General features: G+C 34.4%; 1 protein-coding gene across 3 annotated transcripts in view; it reads right to left on the reverse strand.

The window, feature by feature from the left end:
- Positions 1–26,260, reverse strand: part of CSMD3 (CUB and Sushi multiple domains 3) — a gene marked incomplete at its 5' end in the record, with an annotated part of 1,086,230 nt that overhangs the window by 940,850 nt on the left and 119,120 nt on the right. For all 3 annotated transcript variants that reach the window (XM_079722286.1, XM_079722285.1, XM_079722284.1), the window contains one exon: positions 11,869–12,091. In XM_079722286.1, the coding sequence (XP_079578412.1) occupies positions 11,869–12,091 (223 nt within the window). The remainder of the gene's footprint in view (positions 1–11,868; positions 12,092–26,260) is intronic.

A 26,260-nucleotide genomic window follows, 5' to 3' on the forward strand; every position in this document is an offset into this window, starting at 1 on the left:
ATATATACCTTTGGATGTATGTTATGTCATAAAAGCAAAAGGGTAATTTTTTAAAAAGTGGATCCTGATATAAATATGGGTCTTTTTCTTATACCCTTTAATTCTCTTGACCTTTTAGTTTATATTTTAAAAAATTACAGAATAAAAAAATGGTTAATAAAAGTTATCTGATTCTATAGTTGTCTAGTTTAAAGTAAATCTTATCCATCATTCAAAAATGGTATAACTGAAAAATAAAAATAAATGTAACCAATGAGCTATGCTCTAACCTATTTAGATTCAAACTTCAGTCTCTTGGAAACCTAATTTTTTGATCTTGTGAAAGTAATTGATATTTCTGAAATTTTTCTCATCTGTATAATAGTATTGGGAAGAATATCTGAAATGATGTTATGAGAGTTGCATATAAATAGCCTGATATAGCCTGTGTATTGAGAAGATGTTAGTTTTTAACAGATACAGTATATCTATAGATCCCCTTAGAATACATATATTAACAAATCTAAAAGAATTCAAAGAGAGCTAATCTGGGATGCCTAATCTAAAAGTTTTATTTAGGTTTTTAGGATGCTAAATGAAGTTTTTAGTTATGAAAATCATTTATATTTATTAGAACATCAAGTTGCTCTCTGTGAGATAAACAGGACTTTTGATATGCCATTTTACAGATGAGAAATGAATGTTTCTGAAGAATGAATTACTTACACAAGAAATTTTGCTAGTTACTGACATAACACCATGTGTAGTTTACTTTTAGGATATCAGTGCTGTTTTACTGAAAACAGGCGAATGGAAGTAAACTTTTCATAGTTTTGCTGTAAAAGATTGAATAAATATAATCCATAGAACAAAGTGGTTAAACTCGATGATGACATCTTATGTTTTATGTTTTGACCCGTGTTTTAATGATTTAATTTAGTCTGTTCCTTTACTAAAAGCCACCTCAATTCTTTTTGGCAACATGCCTAGTATAAACAACAAATGATTGTGTATACTCTTGAATCCTTGCCTTACTCAGATTTGAAAGAGTCTTTTATGTTGACAAAAAGTTCTAGAAACCCTGTCTGTCCTTGAGATCTATCCAGTCATTAATTTGAATGCTCCAAAGTGAAGAATGATATCTAAGGAGAAGAGTCATTAACTGCCTAAGGTGCATCAAAATTTTAATTGGCATTTTTTCTAATTCGCTTGTATGCCCTATGGCAATGAAATGTCTTAAGTAAACTGAAATTTGGGGGAGGAGAATACTAGCCACAATATAACAATTTTTCAAGCTCGTCCATAGAAAAACCCACTTCTATTCTCAATTTCTGTGTTTTGTGGAGTGTGTATTTTCTTTTTTCTTTAATTTTTAATTTATTTTTTTATACAGCATGTTCTTATTAGTCAACAGTTTTATTCACATCAGTGTATACATGTCAATCCCAATCGCCCAATTCATCACACACACCCCCATCCCCCTCTGCTTTCCCCCCTTGGTGTCCATAAGTTTGTTGTCTACATCTGTATCTCAAATTCTGCCCTGCAAACTGGTTCATCTGTACCATATTTCTAGGTTCCACATATATGCATTAATATATGATATTTGTTTTTATCTTTCTGACTTCCTTCACTCTGTATGTTAGTCTCTAGATCCATCCACTTCCCAACAAATGACCCAATTGCATTCCTTTTTATGGCTGAGTAATATTCCATTGTATATATGTACCACATCTTCCTTATCCATTCGTCTGTCGATGGGCATTTAGGTTGCTTCCATCACCTGGCTCTTGTAAATAGTGCAGCTATTGGGGGGCATGTGTCTTTTTGAATTATGGTTTCCTCTGAGTATATGCCCAGTAGTGGGATTGCTGGGTCATATGATAATTCTAGTTTTTGTTTTTTAAGGAACCTCCATACTGTTCTCCATAGTGGCTGTATCAACTTACATTCCCACCAACAGTGCAAGAGGGTTCCCTTTTCTCCACACCCTCTCCAGCATTTGTTGTTTGTAGATTTCCTGATGATGCCCATTCTAATTGGTGTGAGGTCATACCTCATTGTAGTTTAGATTTGCATTTCTCTAATAATTAGTGATGTTGAGCATCCTTTCATATTTTTGTTGGCAATCTGTATATCTTCTTTGAAGAAATGTCTATTTAGGTCTTCTGCCCATTTTCGGATTGGGTTGTTTGTTTATTGATATTGAGCTGCATGAGCTGCTTGTAAATTTTGGAGATTAATCCTTTGTCAGTTGCTTCATTGGCAAATATTTTCCCCAATTCAAAAGGTTGTCTTTTCATCTTGTTTATGGTTCCCTTTGCTGTGCAAAAGGTTTTAAGTTTCATTAGGTCCCATTTGTTTACTTTTGTTTTTATTTCCATTTCTCTAGGAGGTGGGTCATAAAAGATCTTGCTGTGATTTATGTCACAGAGTGTTCTGCCTATGTTTTCCTCTAGGAGTTTTTTTAGTGTCTGGACTTACATTTAGGTCTTTAATCCATTTTGAGTTTATTTTTGTATATGGTGTTAGGGAGTGTTCTAACTTCATTCTTTTACATGTAGATGTCCAGTTTTCCCAGCACCACTTATTGAAGACACTGTCTTTTCTCCATTGGATATCCTTGCCTCCTTTATCAAAGATAAGGTGACCATATGTGTGTGGGTTTATCTCTGGGCTTTCTATCCTGTTTCATTGATCTATATTTCTGTTTTTGTGCCAGTACCATACTGTCTTGATTACTCTAGATTTGTAGTATAGTCTGAAGTCAAGGATTCTGATTTCTCCAGCTGTGTTTTTCTTTCTCAGCTTGCTTTGGCTATTCGGGGTCTTCTGTGTTTCCATACAAATTGTGAAATTTTTTGTTCTAGTTCTGTGAAAAATGCCATTGGTAGTTTGATAGGGATTGCATTGAATCTGTAGATTGCTTTGGGTAGTATATTCATTTTCACAATGTTGATTCTTCCCATCCAAGAACATGGTATATCTCTCCATCTGTTTGTATCCTCTTTATTTCTTTCAACAGTGTCTTATAGCTTTCTGTATAGGGGGCTTTTATCTCCTTATGTAGGTTTATTCCTAGGTATTTTATTATTTTTGTTGCAATGGTAAATGGGAGTGTTTCCTGAATTTCTCTTTCAGACTTTTCATCAAAAGTGTATAGGAATGCAAGAGATTTCTGTGCATCAATTTTGTATCCTGCTACTTTACCAAATTCATTGATTAGCTCTAGTAGTTTTCTAGTAGAGTCTTTAGGATTCCCTATGTATAGTATCATGTCATCTGCAAACAGCGACAGCTTTAGTTCTTCTTTACCGATTTGGATTCCTTTTATTTATCTTTCTTCTTCAATTGCTGTGGCTAAAAGTTCCAAAACTATGTTGAATAATAGCAGTGAGATTGGGCAACCTTGTCTTGTTCCTGATCTTCCTGGAAATGGTTTCAGTTTTTCACCATTGAGAATGATGTTGTCTGTGGGTTTGTCATATATAGCCCTTATTATGTTGAGGTAAGTTCCCTCTATGCCTACTTTCTGGAGGGTTTTTATCATAAATGAGTGTTGAATTTTGTCAAAAGCTTTTTCTGCATCTATTGAGATGATCATATGGCTTTTATCCTTCAGTTTGTTAATATGACATATCACATTGATTGATTTGCATATGTTGAAGAATCCTTGCATTCCTGGGATAAAACACTCTTGATCATGGTGTATGATCCTTTTAATGTGCTGTTGGATTCTGTTTCCTAGTATTTTGTTCAGAATTTTTGCATGTATGTTCATCAGTGTTATTGGCCTGTAGTTTTCTTTCTCTGTGACATCCTTGTCTGGTTTTGGTATCAGGGTGATGGTGGTCTCATAGGATGAATTTGGAAGTGTTCCTTCCTCTGGATTTTTTTGGAACAGTTTGAGAAGGATACGTGTTAGCTCTTCTCTAAATGTTTGATAGAATTTGCCTGTGAAGCCATCTGGTCCTGTGCTTTTGTTTGTTGGAAGATTTTTAATCATAGTTTCTATTTCAGTGCTTGTGATTCGTCTGTTTGTATTTTCTATTTCTACCTGATTCAGTCTCAGAAGGTTGTACTTTTCTAAGAATTTGTCCATTTCTTCCAGGTTGTCCATTTTATTGGTGTATAGTTGCTTGTAGTAATCTCTCATGATCCTTTGTATTTCTGCAGTGTCAGTTCTTCTCCTTTCTCGTTTATAATTCTATTGATTTGAGTGTTCTCTTGATGAGTCTGGCAAATGGTTTATCAATTTTGTTTATCTTCTTAAAGAACCAGCTGTTAGTTTTTCTGATATTTGCTATTGTTTCCTTCATTTTTTTTCATTTATTTCTGATCTGATCCTTATGATTTCTTTCCTTCTGCTAACTTTGGGTTTTGTTTTGTTTTTTCTTCTTTCTTTGATTGCTTTAGGTTTAATGTTAGGTTGTTTATTTGAGATGTTTCTTGTTTCCTGAGGTAGGGTTATATTGCTATAAACTTCCCTGTTAGAACTGCTTTTGCAGTTCCCATCCCATAGGTTTTGGGTCATCGTGTTTTCATTGTCATTTGTTTCTAGGTATTTTTTTGATTTCCTCTTTGATTTCTTCAGTGATCTCTTGGTTATTAAGTAGTGTATTGTTTAGCCTCCATGTGTTTGTGTTTTTTACAGAGTTTTTTCCTATAATTGATATCTACTCTCATAGCCTTTTTGTCAGAAAGGATACTTGATACGATTTCAATTTTCTTAAATTTACCAACGCTTGATTTGTGACCCAAGATATAATCTAATCTGGAGAATGTTCCATGTGCACTTGAGAAGAAAGTGTATTCTGTTGTTTTTGGATGGAATGTCCTATAAATATCAATTAAGTCCATCTTGTTTAATGTATCATTTAAAGCTTGTGTTTCCTTATTTATTTTCATTTTGGATGATCTGTCCATTTGTGAAAGTGAGGTGTTAAAGTCCCCTACTATGAATTAGTAGGGGACTATAAAGTCCCCTAGTATAAAGTCCCCTACTATCAATTTCCCCTTTTATGCCTGTTAGCATTTGCCTTATGTATTGAGGTGCTCCTATGTTGGATGTATAAATATTTACAGTTGTTATATCTTCTTTGATTGATCCCTTGATCATTATGTAGTGTCCTTCTTTGTCTCCTGTAATAGTCTTTATTTTAAAATCTATTTTGTCTGATATGAGAATTGCTACTCCAGCTTTCTTTTGATTTCCATTTCCATGGAATATCTTTTTCCATCCCCTCACTTTCAGTTTGTATGTGTCCCTAGGTCTGAAGTGAGTGTCTTGTAGACAGCATATATGTGGGTCTTGTTTTTGTATCCATTCAGCCAGTCTATGTCTTTTGGTTGGAGCATTTAATCCATTTACATTTAAGGTAGTTATCAATATGTATGTTCCTATTACCATTTTCTTAATTGTTTTGGGTTTGTTATTTTTGGTCTCTTCCTTCTCTTGTGTTTCCTGACTAAAGAAGTTCCTTTAGCATTTGTTGTAAAACTGGTTTGGTGGTGCTGAATTCTCTTGGCTTTTGCTTGTCTATTAAATTTTTATTTCTCCGTCAAATCTGAACGAGATCCTTGCTGGGTAGAGTAATCTTGGTTGTAGTTTTTTTCCCTTTCATCACTTTAAATATGTCCTGCCACTCCCTTCTGGCTTGCAGAGTTTCTGCTGAAAGTTCAGCTGTTAACCTTATGGGGATTCCCTTGTATGTTATTTGTTTTTCCCTTGCTGCTTTTAATATTTTTTCCTTGTATTTAATTTTTGATAGTTTGATTAATATGTGCCTTGACATGTTTCTCATTGGATTTATCCTGTGTGGGACTCTCTGCACTTCCTGGACTTAACTATTTCCTTTCCCATATTAGGGAAGTTTTCAACTATAATCTCTTCAAATCTTTTCTCAGTCCCTTTGTTTTTCTCTTCTTCTTCTGGGACCCCTATAATTCGAATGTTTGTGTGTTTAATGTTGTACCAGATGTCTCTGAGACTCTCTTCAATTCTTTTCATTCTTTTTTCTTTATTCTGCTCTGCATTAGTTACTTCCACTATTTTATCTTCATGGTCACTTATCCGTTCTTCTGCCTCAGTTATTCTGCTATTGATTCCTTCTAGAGAATTTTTAATTTCACTTATTGTGTTGTTCATCATTGTTTGTTTGCTCTTTAGTTTTCTTAGGTCCTTATTAAACGTTTCTTGTATTTTCTCCATTGTATTTTCAAGATTTTGGATCATCTTTACTATCATTACTCTGAATTCTTTTTCAGCTAGACTGCCTATTTCCACTTCATTTGTTTGGTCTGGTGGGTTTTTACCTTGCTCCTTCATCTGCTCTGTTTTTCTCTGTTTTCTCATTTTGCTTAACTTACTGTGTTTGGGGTCTCCTTTTCGCAGGCTACAGATTCATAGTTTCCATTGTTTTTGGTGTCTGCCCCCAGTGCCTAAGGTTGGTTCAGTGGGTTGTGTAGGCTTCCTGGTCGAGGTGAATGGTGCCTGTGTTCTGGTGGATGAGGCTGGATCTTGTCTTTCTGGTGTTCAGGACCGTGTCTGATGGTGTGTTTTGGGGTGTCTGTGACCTTATTATGATTTTAGGCAGCCTCTGTGCTAATGGGTGGAGTTGTGTTCCTGTCTTGCTAGTTGTTTGGCATAGTATGTCCAGCACTGTAGCTTTCTGGTCATTGAGTGGAGCTGGGTCTTAACATTGAGATGGAGATCTCTGCGAGAGCTTTTGCTGTTTGATATTATGTGGAACCAGGAGGTCTCTGGTGGACCAATATCCTAAACTCAGCTCTCCCACTTCAGAGGCACAGGAGCACCAAGACCTGACAAATTGCCTGAGCACCAAGACCCTGTCAGCCACATGGAAAAAGAGAAAAAGGAGAAAAAATATATATCATTGCTCCCAAAGTGCACCGCTTCAATTTTGGGATGATTCGTTTTCTCTTCAGGTATTCCACAGATGCACGGTACCTCAAGTTGATTATGGAGATTTCATGCACTGCTCCTGAGGCTGCTGGGAGGGATTTCCCTTTCTCTTCTTTGATCACACATCTCCTGGCATTCAGCTTTGGATGTCGACCCGCCTCTGTGTGTAGGTCGCCTTAGGGTGTCTGTTCCCACCCTGACAGGATGGTTTTAAAGTAGCAGCTGGTTAGGGGGCACTGGCTCACTCAGGCCAGGGGAGGAAGATGGGTTACGGAATGCGGGCAGGCCTGCGGTGGCCGAGGCCAGAGAGACATTGCAACAACCTGAGACCCGCCTTGTTCTCCTGGGGAAGTTGCCCCTGGATCACGGGACCCTGGCAGTGGTGGGCTGCACAGGCTCCCGGGAGGGGAGGTGTGGATAGTGACCTGTGCTTGCACACAGGCTTCTTGGTATCTGTAGCAGCAGCCTTAGCATTTCAGGCCCGCCTCTGGGGTCCGTGCTGGTAGCTGCAGCTTGCACCCATCTTTGGAGCTTGGTTAGGCGGTGCTCTGAATCTCCTCTCCTCACGCACAGTGAAACAATGATCTCTTGCCTCTTAGGCACTTCCAGACTTTTTCCCGGACTCCCTCCCGGCTAACTATGGTGCACTAGCCCCCTTCAGACTGTGTTCATGCAGCCAACCCCAGTCCTCTCCCGGGATCTGACCCCCGAAGCTGGAACCTCAGCTCCCAGCCCCCACCCGTCCTGGCGGGTGAGCAGACAAGCCTCTTGTGCTGGTGAGTGCCGGTTGGCACGGATCCTCCGTGCAGGAATCTCTCCGTTTTGCCCTCCGCACCCCTGTTGCTGTGCTCTCCTCCGCGGCTCCGAAGCTTCCCCCTCCGCCACCCGCAGTCTCTGACAGCGAAGGGGCTTCCTAGTGTGTGGAAACCTTTCCTCCTTCACGGCTCCCTCCCAGTGGTGCAGGTCCCATCCCTATTCTTTTGTCTCTGTTTTTTCTTTTTTCTTTTGCCCTACTCAGGTACATGGGGAGTTTCTTGCCTTTTGGGAAGTCTGAGGTCTTCTACCAGAGTTCATTGGGTGTTCTGTAGGAGTTGTTCCACATGTAGATGTATTTCTGATGTATTTGTGGGGAGGAAGGTGATCTCTACGTCTTTTCCGTCATCTTGAATGTCTCTCTGTACTTAATTTAAATTACAAAGAAATAACTTATCTAGAAAATTAATTATTCTTAAAACTAACTTTTTTTTAGTAGTAAAATATGTGAATAAAATATTTTGATGCTGTGATATATTCTGTCATTTGACTGATACTCTGCCTTCTCCATGCCACTTTTCATGATTGAAGTTAGAATGAAATGCTCTTTTTCCAGAACACTTTTCACCCAGGAGTGGTAATATGAAGCTGTTATCTGAACTAATGCTAATTCTCATATCTGAATTAATTATGAAAGGAAAAAACCAATATATTTTATAATAGGAGGATAATTTAATGAACCATGTTTATAGTAAGATAAGTATCCACTAAATTTGATACTTATAATAATTCTAATCACATGTGAAATATGTATATATTATTGCAAGGATATTAAATATGAACATAAAATAGCATGTATAGTATGGTCCTAAATATACAAATATATGTGTCTCTGCTTCATGAGATTGAGTGATCTTTTTGTTTCTTTTTACCTTTTGCTATAACTTTCCTGTTAAGAAAATACAGTATTAGCATAAAAAAGTAAGCAAAGCTTACAATTCCTGTTTTTACATCAAGTAGACCAAGTTTGTTTTAAGCTAAAGATATAACTCTAAAGGAGTTCTCTAATGGTGCCTTGCTGTAAGTATCAAATTCAGCCACCAGTATCAGTTTTTATTTAATAAATTTAAAAACTTAGAGGAAAACAAGCAGAATCTTCAATAATTGGAGTTATAGAAAATAGTTTAAAAATAGGAAATTGTGATTACCAAACCCAATATACCTCTTATACAAGCAAGTATAAGACCTACAAATCATCTTTTCTGTTATTACAATGCAAGTATAGCAAGCTGATTTTAAAAAGTCTATTGGAGTTCACAGAAAGTAACAAAACATGATTATCAATTTCTGAAAGATAGAGAATAACAGACATACCATAAGGACATGTACTAAGTGAGGATGTGAGAGAAACAAAAAGCAAGAAAGCAGTGAGACAAAGAGACAAACACAAAAATAAATCAAACTTCCAGGAGCTGATTAGACTTCTAATCAAACAGCAGACTGTCTACAAACACAGTCTGGAAGGAGCTGTAGGTTATACACTGGATTTTTTCCCCCAGTCTTGCTAATTAAAATCAGCTCTATAATATTAGCAACAGTATTTCTTTAGGCATAAAGACCAAAAGATATATTATACATCAACAATGACCAACATGCTATAGAGAACATATTAGAACTGAGTTCATAAAACAAATACCAAGAATAAACTTATAATTTATATTTCTGTTTATATCTTTATATATTCCACTATACAGTTTAAAAAATTTGTTTTTATCTCATTCATTAAATTTTGCCTAATATTGCTAAGAAAAAATAGGCTTTAATCAATAAATAAACCATGGAGATATATATATTCTATATATAATTTGTTTTGTAATTAATCAATTAATTAATTGATTGATTGATTGATTACAAGCATAAGCTCAGAACTCAGACAAATCTGGGTTGCAGTAATGATCCTGCCTCTGGTTACTTTTAACAGTGTTAACCTTGGGCAAGTAATATAAGTCTCATTTTCCAAGCTGTAAAATGATGATGATAATAGTAGGAGTCTTTTTACATTGTTTGAACAGGGGAGAAGTTAAATATAACAAATACAATATACAGTGTGTAATCCTTATGTACGCTCTGTAAATTAAATGTTGTTATTCCCTATTTACAGTTTAGGAAAGAAAGAATGAGAACAATAAATTTATTTTCCCCATCTTACCATCTTTTAACTAACCAGAGGCCACAATTGCTTAAAAAAAAAAAGAAGGGGTGTAAAATAAAAATATTTTCTCATTTTTGAGAGGATCTAGACAGAATAGATCCTTGTACAAACAATACTATCAATGAATTGATAGAAACTACCAGATAACATTTGGAGAGCTTTATTTTTTTTCTTCATATTTATACCAACTATATATCATACATTGCTGATGTAAAAGAAATATGCAAAATTCTTTGTGCTTTTAGTTTTATATACATCAATTTAGCTGACTTGAAAGTCTAAGAAGCATCTTCCGTTTTCTTTCATGGCCTGATTGGATGTATACAGGCGAAGGCAGACACCCACACCACACCTACATACACCCACTAGTGCAGGCAAGCACACACACACATGACATGCAGTGCTGGATGTTTTCTATCTTGACTTAGTGCTGTATCATTAACAAAAGACATGGAACATTTAATGATACTAGCAATGATGATGAAATAGCACCATCGACGTGTCTGTCATACGGTATATCTTTGAAATGAATCGATATTAATAATTAAACAGAGTAAAAGGAAGTAGAAAATGAAGTTAGAAATCCTCAGTAAATAAATGTAGAGCAAAAAAAAAAAAAAAAAAAGAAAAAGAAAAAAGAAAAATAGAACCTCACCTGTAATCAATCTAGTGACCTTTTCTTTGTACAGACATGTGGTTGGAAACAACCCATACATTTTTAAGTGTCGTTCTAACTGCAAACAGTTGAAATGTGTACTAAAAGGATTTTATATTCATGCAGCAGTTTCAGTATTTTCTTTATTACTAATTCTTCCAGTTTAAACACAAACAGATAGTGTGGATTGCTCAAACAGCCAATGAACAACAAATCTAACCCTATAATGCAGGTCTTATCTCCTGGTCCAACATCTTTCCCACTATATTATATGTTTTCTTACTAAAAGTGGAAGATAATATGTATCAAATATTTATTTAAAATGGGAAAAATCAATGAAAAAGAATATGGAAGACTGGTGAATGTATAAAAACTTAATGTTGATAATCTGATTCCTGTAGATCAGGAAGACAAGTACATAGTAACAACTACTAGAAAAACTAACAGTATCACAGAATCATAACTCAAACGTAGTCAAGTATGTAAGGGTCTTTAATTCTTACAAATTATCTGCTTAGAATATTTTGAATTAGAATTAAATAAAAAAACACTATACTACAGTTAAGGAAAAATATGCATACATTGGTGAAAATCTAGGACTAAATGAAATATGCAGTGTCTGGCATTTTAAATTTGTTGGTTGAATTAGAGTTCATTTATGTTTAAAAACAGTTTTTGATAAGACAGCAAAAATTATCATCATATGTTTAGATATTCTATTTTCTAACAAGAAATTCTAAAGAAACACTTATAAACAATCAGTGTGCCAGCTACTTTTCATATCTGTTTTATCAACTAACTTAAAAGTAAATAATTTCATTTGTGTGGAGAGAAACATGAATGTCTCAGTTGATGATATGAAGGTCTACTTTTCAGATATTTAGACTTTATAAACCATACACATTATCTAAAATTAATGTATTCTGCTATCATATAAATATTGATTTTAAGTATTTTGCATATCGTTGTATATTAAAATTGGGTACATACCACTGAAAGACACATTACATGTTAATCTTTCACTTTACTCAGAGTTATGCCCATAAAGAATGAAGCCATGAGGTAAGAATTTTAAAAATCAAAATACCTTTAACCACTCTAAAGAGGTACAATTCAATTTAAATTCACTTTTTGCAGAGATAATATTAATATACTAGTGTTGTGAAGTCAGACATATGGAGTTAATTTGTTCGTGGAATGATATATTTCCAAATTAATAATAATTGGGTGGCAAATATGACTTTATTATATAATTGCACCACAAATGTTAAGCATCCTTTGTAAAATAAACTACTTTTACCCAATAAATATTTCCCTCCATTTTTCCATTCAAAATACACTAACCTTGTCCTAAAGTTTGTAGGATGAGGATGTCCATCATATAAGGATAAGTAGTCGTATTCTTCTTCTAGAGCAAACGACTGAAAAACAATTTGTATTCTATTTCGTTCTTCTGCTATTATTACCCATGTACAGTTTGCACCATTTGGATATCCATATGGAAAACCAGGGCTTTCTATAGTGCCATTAAGTCCTTTTAAAGTTCCACCACATGTATAAATAAATCCTGTAACAAAAGACAAATAAACAGACATTAATATTGCATAAAATAAGAACAATCTAGAAGACATATTATTTGGAAAAAACCTTTTGTTTTTCCAAGATCTATGTTACAATAATTTTGTAAATGACAATTTAAGAGCTAGGTAAATTATCTATTTTTTTTTAAATAGGTAAAACATCAGTAGCAAAATACTAGAAGATGTGTCATTTATCATACATCTTGTGCTTAGTAATTATAAACCAGTTGATGAAATAAAATCCTCTACACTTCTGATTCATTATACATTACATGATCCAACATGCAAACACAATCCTAGAAGTACTTCCAATCTAATTGGTATCTTCCCTGAAGTAGTTTCCAATCTAATTGTGGGCACTCATAAACAACATTTTGACTTTAATAATGTTAGGATGCATTTTGGGTCTTAAAAAATTAACTCCAGTTTTTCTTAGTAAATCATGCTAACTGTTTTGTGTATGCAAATCTCTACCATGTGCCTTAGGAAAATCTGTCCCACTCTGATTTTATCACAGGGATAAAAGGCTCAGACCTAAAAAACAAAACAAAACAAAACCTATGTAATTACTCTTTTACCAGAGCACAGTCCTAAACTAGCCATATCAGAGTGACATCTAAGGTTGGGGAGAAAAATTGAACCCTGGACAACTGACAGCAGCCATCTTAAAAACTTCCCTATAGTTCTATGGGAGGTCTAAATTATTGAGAGCTTGACTCTTGGAGATACCTAGAAAACACAGCATGTTTCTTGAAGAATTTTTTATAAGTATATAATATTCTGTAGTCATATTGGGTAATGTGAAACCCTAAGATTTATAAAATGGTCAGAGAAGATGGTCCCCAACATGTACCTAGACTAGTAGGTGCATTCAATTAAAGCTTGGATCTCGAGGCAGGCAGCCATGGTTTTGATACTGGAAAAGGTTTATCAAAAGTCCAGGCTTTCGTTCAACTTGTCCAAAAGAATTTGGTCAAAGAACACAAAACACCAAGGAAAGTATTTAAACACACACACGCTGAGGCTGGGGAGCAAAGAGAGCAAAGAAGCCGTTTATTGAGGCAAAAGTGAAAGTTACACATTCTAAGGAGAAGAGTGTGGGCATCCTCCTGAGTGAAGAGCTGCACTACAGGGTTGATGATCCCCCTTTTCATTTTATTTTTAGCCCTTTGAGTGGGTGGAGGGTCTTTTTGATTACGGGTGGAATATTCATTGAGGGGAGGGTTGAGGTGTGGCCTGGATTGCACCAGGTTGCATCAGCTTCTCATCCTGCACATGCATTTGTCTCCTGAAGCTACTGTACATGCACTCTAAGAGCTGTTTTCCCTTAAATTTTCCCTTACTAGTTGAGCGTCACACGTGGAAAGTCATACAGGGTCATTAGCAACCTGTGCGTTTTTATTTGCGTATGCTCCCCAGTTTTCATGATCAGAGTTTCTTGTTCAGATGCTACAGAGTTTCTGTTTTAGGTGCCATTACTCCATGTGTCATAATCTTATTAAGTGCAAAACATGGAGGTCGCTTTGCCAACTGCCTAATGCCAATATGTGAGTAGGCTGTCCTTGGGCCTGGTCCTGTCTTTCCTGCCTCAATTTCAGAAGTTCTGATGAGAACGCTTCACCCAGATTTTATTTCCACATCTGTGTGTCCTACATGAAGCTTAAGTACCATGAAGCTGTCAGTGAGAGATACCAAGCTAATTTTGGGTGAGAGAATGCCATACTACCCAAAGTATCTTTGAAACAGGATGTAGAGATGCAGGAAATTTGGGGCTTCTCTCTCTGAGAAGAAATGAGTACAGTATATGTAATAAAGGTATGGATATTTTTTAAAAGTGTAAGAAACCATGCATCAAAGATGGGAAACCAGAGTTGTAGATCATGGCAGATGGAGGCTAATTTGGGATGTTGTCCATTCATTCCACAAGAGCACCTTGCTTTTGCTAGGGGAGCCAGTTCTCTACCAAACAGCTATATGCTTTGGAATAGCTGACTCTACTGACTAGTGGTGAGGTGGTTGGCTCAGGGCTGGATTAATCCGTATAACCCTATCCTCCTAGCCGTATTTACTTCAGTAATATACTCTGATTATCTTTATATATGGGAAAGTCATAAGCCTGGGTTATTCAGTATGTGATATGTGGCATATTTCTTGTGATCGTTTTGCCCTTTCAAAAATTTACCAAGAAGCTGGATAAGGTAGAAGTTTTTTTAAAAATCAATATTTGTGTGTATACTTATAGTTTTGCTCATGCATCAAAAATCAAAGAGGGCATTTTATGATTTTCAAAAAAAAAAAAAAAAAGAGAGACAGAAAGGTCCCTTTTAAAATTGCTTCTTGCAGAGCAATTACTTTGAAGCCTTAGGTTAATTAGCTACCATCCATTTCTATTAGTTTTCTGCCTGAACAGCTTCCAATTTGAACTTCATAACTAAATGCAAGCATGAATCCCTTCAGCTACAGTCTGATCTATGGGCTGTTTTATATAGTCTCAAGACCCATAACCCTGATAGTTTTAGAAAAAGGACATATGTCCTAAAATAACAGGCTCAGCCTTGTCCACTAATTCTTCAAGGGCCTGCTGATTCATGCATTTCAATTCCTTTCCTTTTTTTTCTCCAAGTAAATCGGGAATTACCCCTATTTTTAAGCTTCTTCTCTGTGTTCTTCATTTGATTTTCATTTTTGTTTATATATGTTTGATTAAACATCACAGTGTTAATAATAAAGTACATTTTTCCAACAGAAGGTTAATAATTTTCACACCCAAAAGATCAGAAGTAAATAGAAACTTTAAAAGCAAAACAAAATTTTCCTCATTTACTTATGCTTCACAAGGTTTGTCATTGTTATAAGCTTACATTTCCAGGCCATTTCTAGGCATGCAGATAATATGTATATTTCTATGCATTAGATATATTTTTTTATAAAGAGTCAGTCATACTAAGCATATTTTCCTGAATTTTTTGTTTAACTTTGTAAAATATCACTGATATTTTTCTGGATCCACATATATATGTTTACTACATTCCTTTTTTAATGACTACATAGTTAAATGGCATATAGTATGTCTGCATTATAACTTATTTGACATATCTCCTTTTGAGGGTTTCATTCTTTGTGGTTTCATGGGTGTAAAGAGCAACTTTGGATGTATATCCTTGTGCACTTGTGTGATATATCCTGCAGATGGAATTCCAGAAATGGGAGCACTAAATTTTTTTTTTTTTTTTGCTTTACGTGGGCCTCTCACTATTGTGGCCTCTCCCGTTGCGGAGCACAGGCTCCGGATGCGCAGGCTCAGCGGCCATGGCTCACAGGCCCAGCCACTCTGCGGCATGTGGGATCTTCCCGGACCGGGGCACGAACCCGTGTCCCCTTCATTGGCAGGCAGACTCTCAACCACTGCGCCACCAGGGAAGCCCCGAGAGTACTAAATTTTAAGAGACATATAGCCAAACTATCCTCAATAGAGTAAAAATTATTGCTGATTTCACAAGGTTATTAAGTGTTTACGACTTCCAACCCTGATTTTGGCAACACTAGATTTTTCATAAGGCAAATTTTGCAAGGCAAAAAAATATATATATTATGTTACTATTTTATTTTTGCATTTCTCTGATTAGTACTGGGATCAAATATTTTGTTATATGCTTTTCATTTATTTATCATTCTTTTTTTTTGTAAATTGCCTTGTCATATCCTTCACATATTTTTTAATGGATACTTTACCTTTTCCTCTTTTTTTAGGATACAATTGCTTAGGTTTCTGGTTTTTCATTGGTAATCCATATTTGCCATTCATATACTGTACATTTCTAAATGAAATGACTTTGCTTATTCATTGTTGTCATAAATTCACAACTCTTTACTGCTCTTTATAGTGCATGTGAAGCTTCTTCTCCTTTGATGATCTTTCTTCAATATTTGTTCATCTATTCATCACATACGTCATGCCTTAGGTATAAAATGACTAAAAGAACATTATTTTAGCCTGTCTTCATGACAAACTACAACATGAGACAGCAAGGAAATATAGATTATTATTACAGAACGATTTCTATGATCAGGGTAAGCACACTGTGCTGTGTAAACAGGTGGAAGCAAAACTTAACCTAGATAGTTTGTTATGTGTTTATGGAAAACTGGTCTCAAAAATTGGTATTGCAAATTTTCATAGATTCAGTCTTTGTTTCTGAATGCCTTATGTTGTATTTTTCACATCTTAACATTTAATGTCCACTTAGTCAATTTATTCTTGAAAACAATTAAAATTTCCATAATTTGGGTCATATTGTCAATAAGAATTTAGTTAACAATATAGATTTTCTTTCTTTCTTCTCCCATGTCCATATTTTACCTGTCCTTCACAGTGCAGAACAATGCAATGACTATTTGTACAGCATTTTTTATGATATTTTAAATTTCTTCTGTTTTCTTTTGTGGTAAGTTCCATGCTAGAACAACATTCACACTAGTGCTTAATTTTTACTTTTTTTCACATTCGTGTTTATCTACTGCAGCGGCTTTTGTGCCCAATCATATCAAGATTCCCTTTTTTTTTCCACTATTAAGCTCACATTTTTATGACACACAACATTGTGTGATAAAAACTTAAGAGCTCAGCAGTAGCAGTTACTTTTTATTGTGCTAAGAAACACATAATATGAAGTCTATCCTCTTACCAATTTTTGAGTGTACATTGTTAGACAGCAGATCTCTAAAGCTTTTTCATCTTGCTTGAATGAAATGCTATATCCATTGAACAATAACTCCTAATTTCCCCTACCCCCCATCCTACTTTTAGCCTCTCTGAACTTGACTACTTTAGATATCTCATATAAGTAGAATCATGTAGTATTTGGTCTTCTATGATTTGCTTGCATCACTTAGCATAATGTCCTCAAGGTTCTTCCATGGTATAGCCTATGACAGCATTTCCTTCTTTTTTTAAAGCTGATTTCCATTGTATATACATACCTCATTTTCTTTATCCTTTCATCCTTCAATGGATGTATAGATTGTTTCCACTTCTTGGCTATCACATATAATGTTGTAATGAACATGAACGTGGAAGTATCTCTTTGAGATCCTGATTTCAGTTCTTTTGGATAAATACCCAGGAGTAGAATTGCTGGATCACATGGTAGTTTTATTTTTAATTACTCAAAGAACTTCCATACTGTTTTCCACAGTGGCTGCACTACTTTACATTCTCGTATCAGTTCACAAGGGCTCCAATTTCTCCACATACTTACATATATATGTATGTTTTTTTTTTGATAATGGCCACCCTAACAGCTATGAGAAGATCTCATTGTGGTTTGAATTTGCAGTTTTCTAATGATTAGTTATATTCACCATGTTTTATATAGCCACAGGCCATTAGTTTCTCTTTTTTGCAGAAATGTCTATCCAAGTCCTTTGCCCATTTTTTAAATTATTGTTTATTAGTTATTGAGTTGCATAATTTCTCTACAACTTTTGGCTACTAACACTATATCAGATATATGGTTTGCAGATATTTTATCCCATTGCATAGGTTGCATTTTCACTCTTTTGTTTCATTGTTTCACAGAAGTTTTTAGTTTGGTATAGCCCAAACTTTGTTTTTTGTTTCACTCTTTTGTTTCCTTGTTTCACAGAAGTTTTTAGTTTGGTATAGTCCCACTTGTCTATTTTTATTTTCATTGCCTGTGCTTTTGGTGTCATATCCAAGAAATTATTGCCAAGACCAATGTCAAGAAGCTTTATCCCTAAGTTTTCTTCTAGGAGATTTATAGTCTGGGTCTTATGTTTAAGTGTTTAATCTACATTGAGTTGATTTTTATTTATAGTATAAATTAAGGATCAAATTTTATTCATTTACATCTGGGTATCCTGTTTTCCCAGCACCATTGTTGAAGAAACTTCCTTTCCCCATTGTGTATTCTTGGCGCCCTTTTTGAAGATCATTTGACCATAGATGTGTTGGTTTACTTCTGGGTCCTTGATCTGTTCCATTGGTTGATATTTCTATCTTCATGCTAGTACCATACTGTTTTGATTGCTATAGTTATGTAATATATTTTAAAATCAGGAAATGTGAGGCCTACTGCTTTGCTTTTCTTTCTCAAGATTGTTTTAGCTATTTGGATCCTTTGTAGTTCCATATGAATTTTGAGATTTTTTTACTGTTTCTTTTAAAAAATGCCATTGGAATTTTGATATGGTTTGCATTGAATCTGTATATCACTTTAGGTAATATGAAAAGCATATGATTTTTATTTCATCATTTATTGAAAACTTTTAGGTCATAACTAAAATTTCTTCTCCCATACCACAAATTTTTTTCTATGTCATGGTCTCTTCACATATTGAATAGCTCTTCCTCTGATCTTGAAGGAGGAAATTTCTGCTTTCTAATTTATACTGATAAATTCATTATTTGTAGAATGTTCTTTTAGACAACAATCACTATTTAAGGCAACATCATAGAAAATGCAAAAACAATTTCCATAAGACACAGTGTTCAATGCTTGTTAATTAAATTAATTGCAAAACCTATCTATCAGAAATTTTGCTGGTAGCAGGTCACCTGAGTATTTTATTCTATCCTTATTCAATCAGAGAAATGATCTGTAGTGAAATATACTTGCAATATTCCTAGAATTTGTGTTATATGTATCATTATATAACCTGAAATATTTTTGATCTCAAGATACTTTTAAAAAAAATCAGAATCCATTACAGACTCTGCTTTCTGGGGAATACAGCCTGTGCCATTTCCCTCTTCAGTTACTTCTATGCTTAATCCTTTCTATACATTTTCAACAGAGCCATCCACCTAAAAGAGAGCTAACCCTATGGAAAAATCTCAATAATGTCATTGGCCTGAAATCTAAGCTATGATTTTTGTGTTATCTCTCAAATCATCCCCTGTAAGTGGCATTGAAATTTGGGCCTTTCCCATGTAATTTGCTCATCTTTTTTAGAAAAAGCTTTAAATTATCTTACCTCCATTACTTTTTTATATACTGTTTTCTTTAAATGAAACTTATTCCCTTCATTTCTGCTTAGGCAAAATTTCAGGTCCTTCAATATCAAGCTCAAGCCACTATAAACAGTGATGATCCCTCCTGACATTTTTCTGTCATTTTTTCTAAATTCTACGATTATCACTTTATTTTTCCACATGTATTTTTATTGTTTTCTTTTATGGAGGGAGGGTGTATATGATATATGACATATCTTCAGATGGATTGAGAGGTATAAAGAAACATCTGTTTTCTATATAAAGCCAGGGAGAACAACAGATGTAACAAAAATCATCAGAAATGTATTTAGCCATAAAAAATAGTTTTATATATTTTATGTTAAATTGTATGATCACTAGCCATTAATACAGTGTTTTGATTTACGTCATGTCTATGTAATATTATTGCACTAGAGATAAGGATGTTTGAAACAGTTGTTGAAAAACTCGTTAAAATTTTCACCTATTTCCATTTCTCTAGGAGGTGGGTCCAAAAGGATCTTGCTGTGATTTATGTCATACAGTATTCTGCCTATGTTTTCCTCTAAGTGTTTGATAGTTTCTGGCCTTACATTTAGGTCTTTAATCCATTTTGAGCTTATTTTTGTGTATGGCGTTAGGGAATGATCTAAGCTCATACTTTTACATGTCCCTGTCCAGTTTTCCCAGCAACACTTATTGAAGAGGCTGTCCTTTCTCCACTGTACATTCCTGCCTCCTTTATCAAAGATAAGTTGACCATATGTGTGTGGGTTTATCTCTGGGCTTTCTATCCTGTTCCATTGATCTATCTTTCTGTTTTTGTGCCAGTACCACACTGTCTTAATTACTGTAGCTTTGTAGTATAGTCTGAAGTCAGGGAGCCTGATTCCTCCAGCTCCATTTTTCGTTCTCAAGATTGCTTTGGCTATTCAGGGTCTTTTGTTTTTCCAAACAAATTTTGAAATTTTTTGTTCTAGTTCTGTGAAAAATGCCAGTGGTAGTTTGATAGGGATTGCATTGAATCTGTAGATTGCTTTGGGTAGTAGAGTCATTTTCACAATATTGATTCTTCCAATCCAGGAGCATGGTATATCTCTCCATCTATTTGTATCATCTTTAATTTCTTTCATCCATGTCTTATAATTTTCTGCATACAGGTCTTTTGTCTCCTTAGGTAGGTTTATTCCTAGATATTTTATTCTTTTTGTTGCAATGGTAAATGGGAGTGTTTTCTTGATCTCATTTTCAGATTTTTCATCATTAGTGTACAGGAACAAATGGGACCTAATGAAACTTCAAAGCTTTTGTACAGCAAAGGAAACCATAAACAAGACCAAAAGACAACCCTCAGAATGGGAGAAAATATTTGCAAATGAAGCAACTGACAAAGGATTAATCTCCAAAATTTATAAACAGCTCATGCAGCTCAATAGCAAAAAAACAAACAACCCAATCCAAAAATGGGCAGAAGACTTAAATAGGCATTTCTCCAAAGAAGATATACAGACTGCCAACAAACACATGAAAGAATGCTCAACATCATTAATCATTAGAGAAATGCAAATCAAAACTACAATGAGATATCATCTCACACCAGTCAGAATGGCCATCATCAAAAAATCTAGAAACAATAAATGCTGGAGAGGGTGTGGAGAAAAGGGAACACTCTTGCACTGCTGGTGGGAATGTGAATTGGTACAGCCACTATGGAGAACAGTATGGAGGTTCCTTAAAAAACTACAAATAGAACTACCATATGACCCAGCAATCCCACTACCAGGCATATACCCCGAGAAAACCATAATTCAAAAAGAGACATGTACCAAAATGTTCATTGCAGCTCTATTCACAATAGCCCGGAGCTGGAAACAACCTAAGTGTCCATCATCGGATGAATGGATAAAGAAGATGTGGCACATATATACAATGGAATATTACTCAGCCATAAAAAGAAACAAAACTGAGCTATTTGTAATGAGGTGGATAGACCTAGAGTCTGTCATACAGAGTGAAGTAAGTCAGAAAGAGAAAGACAAATACCATATGCTAACACATATATATGGAATTAAAAAAAAAATGTCATGAAGAACCTAGGGGTAAAACGGGAATAAAGACACCGACCTACTTGAGAATGGACTTGAGGATATGGGGAGGGGGAAGGGTAAGCTGTGACAAAGCGAAAGAGAGGCATGGACATATATACACTACCAAACGTAAGGTAGATAGATAGTAGGAAGCAGCCGCAGAGCACAGGGAGATCAGCTCAGTGCTTTGTGACCGTCTGGAGGGGTGGGATGGGGAGGGTGGGAGGGAGGGAGATGCATTAGGGAAGGGATGTGGGAACAGATGTATATGTATGACTGATTCACTTTGTTATAAGGCAGAAACTAATAAAAAACATTTTCACCTAGTTTCATTTTTTAAGAAATCATTGTTTATATTATGTATATTCTAAAATATGAATTTATTGAGACCTTCTTGTCTACATGTGTCTCTTTAAATTTTAAAATGTAATTCATAGTTTCATTGAAAATACAAGTTTTTCAATGAGCCACAGATTCTGAAGCTAGACATCCTTATTTCACAATCTAACATGCCTTTTGTGCAGATTACTAACCTTATTAAGTCTCAGCTTCCTTATCTATTAAATGGGATAATAAGAGTACCTGTTTTAAAGATTAAACCTGTTAACAACTGCAGATCTCTTTGAACAATATTTTAAGCATAGTAGCTATTATTGATGTTAGCTCCTCTTTCTCCTTTTCTTCTTCCTCTTCTTTACTGCTATAATTATTATTTTAGGCCATGAAGCTCCATTACATAATTTAACTATTCCACTATCTTTGAATTAAAACATACAGATTTAAATAAACACCCTAAAAAATCCTATTACCAAATTGTCAGATAATTAAAAATGCCTACTGCCCAAATGTATCTAATATGCTAGCAGATGGATGCCTGTGAAATATAATTCCATAACTCTAGTTCAGGTTATCAATAAAAACACATTAAATTATTTTATTCTTTATAGAGTAGGAGGACAATTTTCATCTCAGAACATCACACAAATGTTAATGCTGGAGAGCTTGCCTTTCTTAAGGGAGAAAATGTAACTTGATATTGGTACATACATTTCCCATGTAGGTTTGTAGAGAATGTGTAATCTTTATTTATTGGGTGAATGCATGCCAATTGGGTCAAAATTTTTAATTGTGTTGCTTAAATCTCTCTTACTCTTGCTAATATTTTTTCTGTATTTTTAATCTGCTACTAACTTGAAAATCTCTGTAATGTGCATTTGTCACTTTTATTTCAGTTTTTGTTCCATATATTTGGACAGTAAATTATTAAGTAAATATAGTTAAAATTATTATATGGTCCTGGTGAATTTACTTGTGTATCATTATGTAATGATCTTTAGATACATCGATGTTCACAACATAAAGTCTTCTTTATCTGCCATTAGTATAGGTACATTCAGTTATTTATGTTAGTGTCTATACTTATAATTATTATAAGATTATAGTCAGGGTGGATTTCTTATAAGCAGTGTTTAGTTTTTTTTGTTTGTTTGTTTTTTAGCTCATGTGACAGTCTTTACTTTTGGAGTATTTAATCTATTTAAACTTACTATATTTGTATTTTTTTTCTGTTTGCTTTGCCTGACATTTGTCCTTTTACTTCCTCCTTTTGTTTTCTTTTATATTAATCAAGCGGGCCTTTTAATTGCATTTTTTCTTTCTATTAGCTTTCTAGTTGCATATTCTGTTAGTGGTAACCCTAGAGAGTAAAATGTGTTTCTGGATTATTAGGATCAGTTACAAATTAGTAGTCATCATTTCCTGAACAAAGCAAGTATGTTAGAGAATTATAACTCTATCCCAGACCCTGATGTTTGTATTATTGTTTTTGTAGGCTTTAGTTATACATATAATTTAAGCAACCCAAAGACACTATATTATCTTAATTACTCAGCATTCATTTAGATTTACCTATATATTTGCTTGTTTTATCATTTCAGACCTTTCATCTAGGTTTATTTTTCTTCTATTTGAAAAATTGTTTCCAATATTTATTGTAATTTAGTTCTAGCAACAAATACTTTTTTTTTTGCTATTTTAAGGTTTTATCTATTTTTTATAATTGTTTTTGATGAAAGTTGTCCATTAAAAGCTACTCCATCAGAGCCAGAGGTAGAAATTGCACTATGTTGCTTTATCTTTATTTCTTATCACTTATACTTCTTCATTTTCTGTCACATCAACCAGTATCTCATCCTTTTTTTTAACCAAAAAAGTCTTTCATTCTAAAAATCTATGTCTGAACTGTATTAAAAAATCAACTAATATAATTATTCAGGCAAAAACAATTTACAGTGAATTCAATAGTTCAAGGCAATATTATTCATTGAACATGGGCTAGGTACCAAACACTGTACTGAACATTAGGTTTTACAAAAAATTTATAACAGTGTTTCAACCCTTAATTGGCAAAATCAAATGGTAGAGCAGATATAAACAAATACTTTTTAGATATATATGGTAAGTACTATAACATGAGTCCTTGAAAAACTATCTAAAATTTAGACTCGTGGGAAAATAAAGATATATTTAAATTTGAGTTGATTCTTTAATGTATTAAACTTTTTGATGTTTCATTTTTACTCTAGTTTTGCTAGTATCAGGTAAAAATATATCTTTTAGGTTTAAGGTAAAAGGTGTGATTGTCCAAGGCATATTTTCTAAAGTGTATCAATCATACTGCTCCACTGACATGTTGTAGACTGCCCTTACATTTCAAACTTTGTCACTCAGACCATTCTGTGTATCCAAAATATTCATTCTTTCCTTCTTGATGGTAAGAAAGAAATATGTAATTTTGCTTTCCTGAATTCATTGGACTGTTTTATACTGTAGCATCCATGTGTTGATTTGTCCATGTAGTTGGGAATTACCTAGGATATTCATCATTTTCTATAATAATAGAATTGCCAGACAGACTTGAGGAATAGCCAAAACATTTCTGGTTGCATTTGAAAGTTTCTAAAGTAAAAAAAAAAAAAAATCAAGGAGACAAATAGGATAAATTAATCAGGATGGAAAGAACAGTTAGGGACAGATATGCCTCTTGAAAATAGAAATAAGTGAGAGGAAAGCCTATCAATCTGGCAAATGAGATTATCTTAGACAAATACTATCAGATTGCATGTAAGCACTAGCCTGTAATGTCAAAGGGAAGAAATCAGTGGTCTCCAGTTGCTTCCTAACTTCAATACATGATTCTCTAATATATTTTCAACAGTGTAGAATTACTACTATAAATGAATATTCCAGTTGAAAATTATGAAAGTTGAATTATTTCTACAGCATCACCTGCAGACTTATAAAGAGTTCATCAGGATATTATTGTAAAGTGAATTAAAAAAAACTACAGAAAAAAACTAGAATAAAATTGTAATATAAATGACTTTTAACTTGATCTGATTAATACAAAATATTGAAGGACGAGGATAACATTTAATTATCAAGCATTGTAGTCAAATAAGATATCATGTTAAGATATATTAGTATTTCACATTTAAACTTTCAGAAATTGTGGCTTGTATCAGACACTGACCACAGATTTCACATTCTACCTCTAATGATATATACACTATATCTTTTATCCCTTGGACTAAAAGAACATTTAAAAATAATAGTCCATTCATATGACGATTTTCATTGTATTTTTCTGTTACAAATACCTTAATTTTCTTCTGATCTTTAGCCATTAAAATGGATATTAATTATAACTAACCATACCCTATGAACCATCTTAATGCCTTTTGGCATAATTCCAATGCCTTTGAATAAACCAAAGGCTTCATAAAGCCCCATTCTCTCCCAACTATTTCATAGGTCTTCTGAATAAATTTTAATATTGGTGTTATTTGTATTATTCCTTTTCTTTTTAAATAAAATATCATCTACTTTTACATCAGTCATCTCATTAACTTAATTGCCTTTTATACTCAGTAGCTTGCACTGTTAAGAAAGTAAACTTTGGATTTACATAGAACTGTTCTTTATCACTTAATAGCTTTGTGATCCTGGGAAATTTAATTAGTCTTTCTAAGAGTCTGTTTCCTGGCCTGTAAGTTAAGAACAATAATAACATTTAGCCTATAAAATTCTTGTGAGGATTAGCAAAACATGTACAGCTCCTAGAAAACTGGGAAAAGTGACTATTATTTAATCTTCTAAAAATTATACCAGTTATGCCTGTCTGGCTTTGAATCTGCCTTTTCAACATCTTTAAACTTATTCAAGCTGTGGAATATTTGTAAAATCTATAGACATATCAGTTTATATTCCTCTCAATAATATTAGGCCATTTTTATATGTGTATAATGTTATAATTCAAGGTAATAAACTGGATTTTTATATAATTTTCACAGTACCCTAATGATTACATAAATATGTGAGTAAAGGTGTTTTCCAGTATAAATTTAAAATTACTTATTGTGTTAAATTCAGAAATGTCTATTTGCTGGTTATTCCTTTTCCCCGTTCAAATGTCTCTACTTCTTTCCCAGTACCACTTGAGAGGCTGGCCATAGACTGCATCACCAGTCCTTGCCCTCTGGCCAGCCTGCTTCAATTTGAGTTTGGCCAATGTGAGACACAGCAGTAGATAAAAGTTTAAGAGAAGAGAAGAGGTCATTGTAATCATTTCCCTTACATATTCCATACAGGGTACTGTCCATGGCTGCCAAGCTTGTCTTCCTTTCTTGGAAGAAGCTCTGTTTGCACAACAGTAAACTCACTATATTCCCTTCATACCTTTAGCCCTAGAACTCTCCCTACCAACTCTCTGCTGGGAACAATTTCCCAACAGTGGTACGGAGATTTGGAGTTTGCATAGGGTACTGTGATCCCACTGAGTCAAGCAGGAATATTTCAGAGTTCAGAGCAAACAGAGCAATTACAGTTTGTGGAAGGGAGCATGGAGAAGATAGAGTTGTGCAGAGAGGCATGCCCAGAAGTCCATGTGTATAGTCACTATAAATTGATGGCTTAGGACAAAGCACAGAGCAAGACCATCTGAGAATTGTCATAAAACAGCTACTCTGTCACCTACTGCTGGAACAGAGAATGCAGACATTGAGCAGCATCAAGGA

Source organism: Hyperoodon ampullatus, assembly GCF_949752795.1.
Source record: "Hyperoodon ampullatus genome assembly, chromosome: 17".
Taxonomy (NCBI): domain Eukaryota; kingdom Metazoa; phylum Chordata; class Mammalia; order Artiodactyla; family Ziphiidae; genus Hyperoodon; species Hyperoodon ampullatus.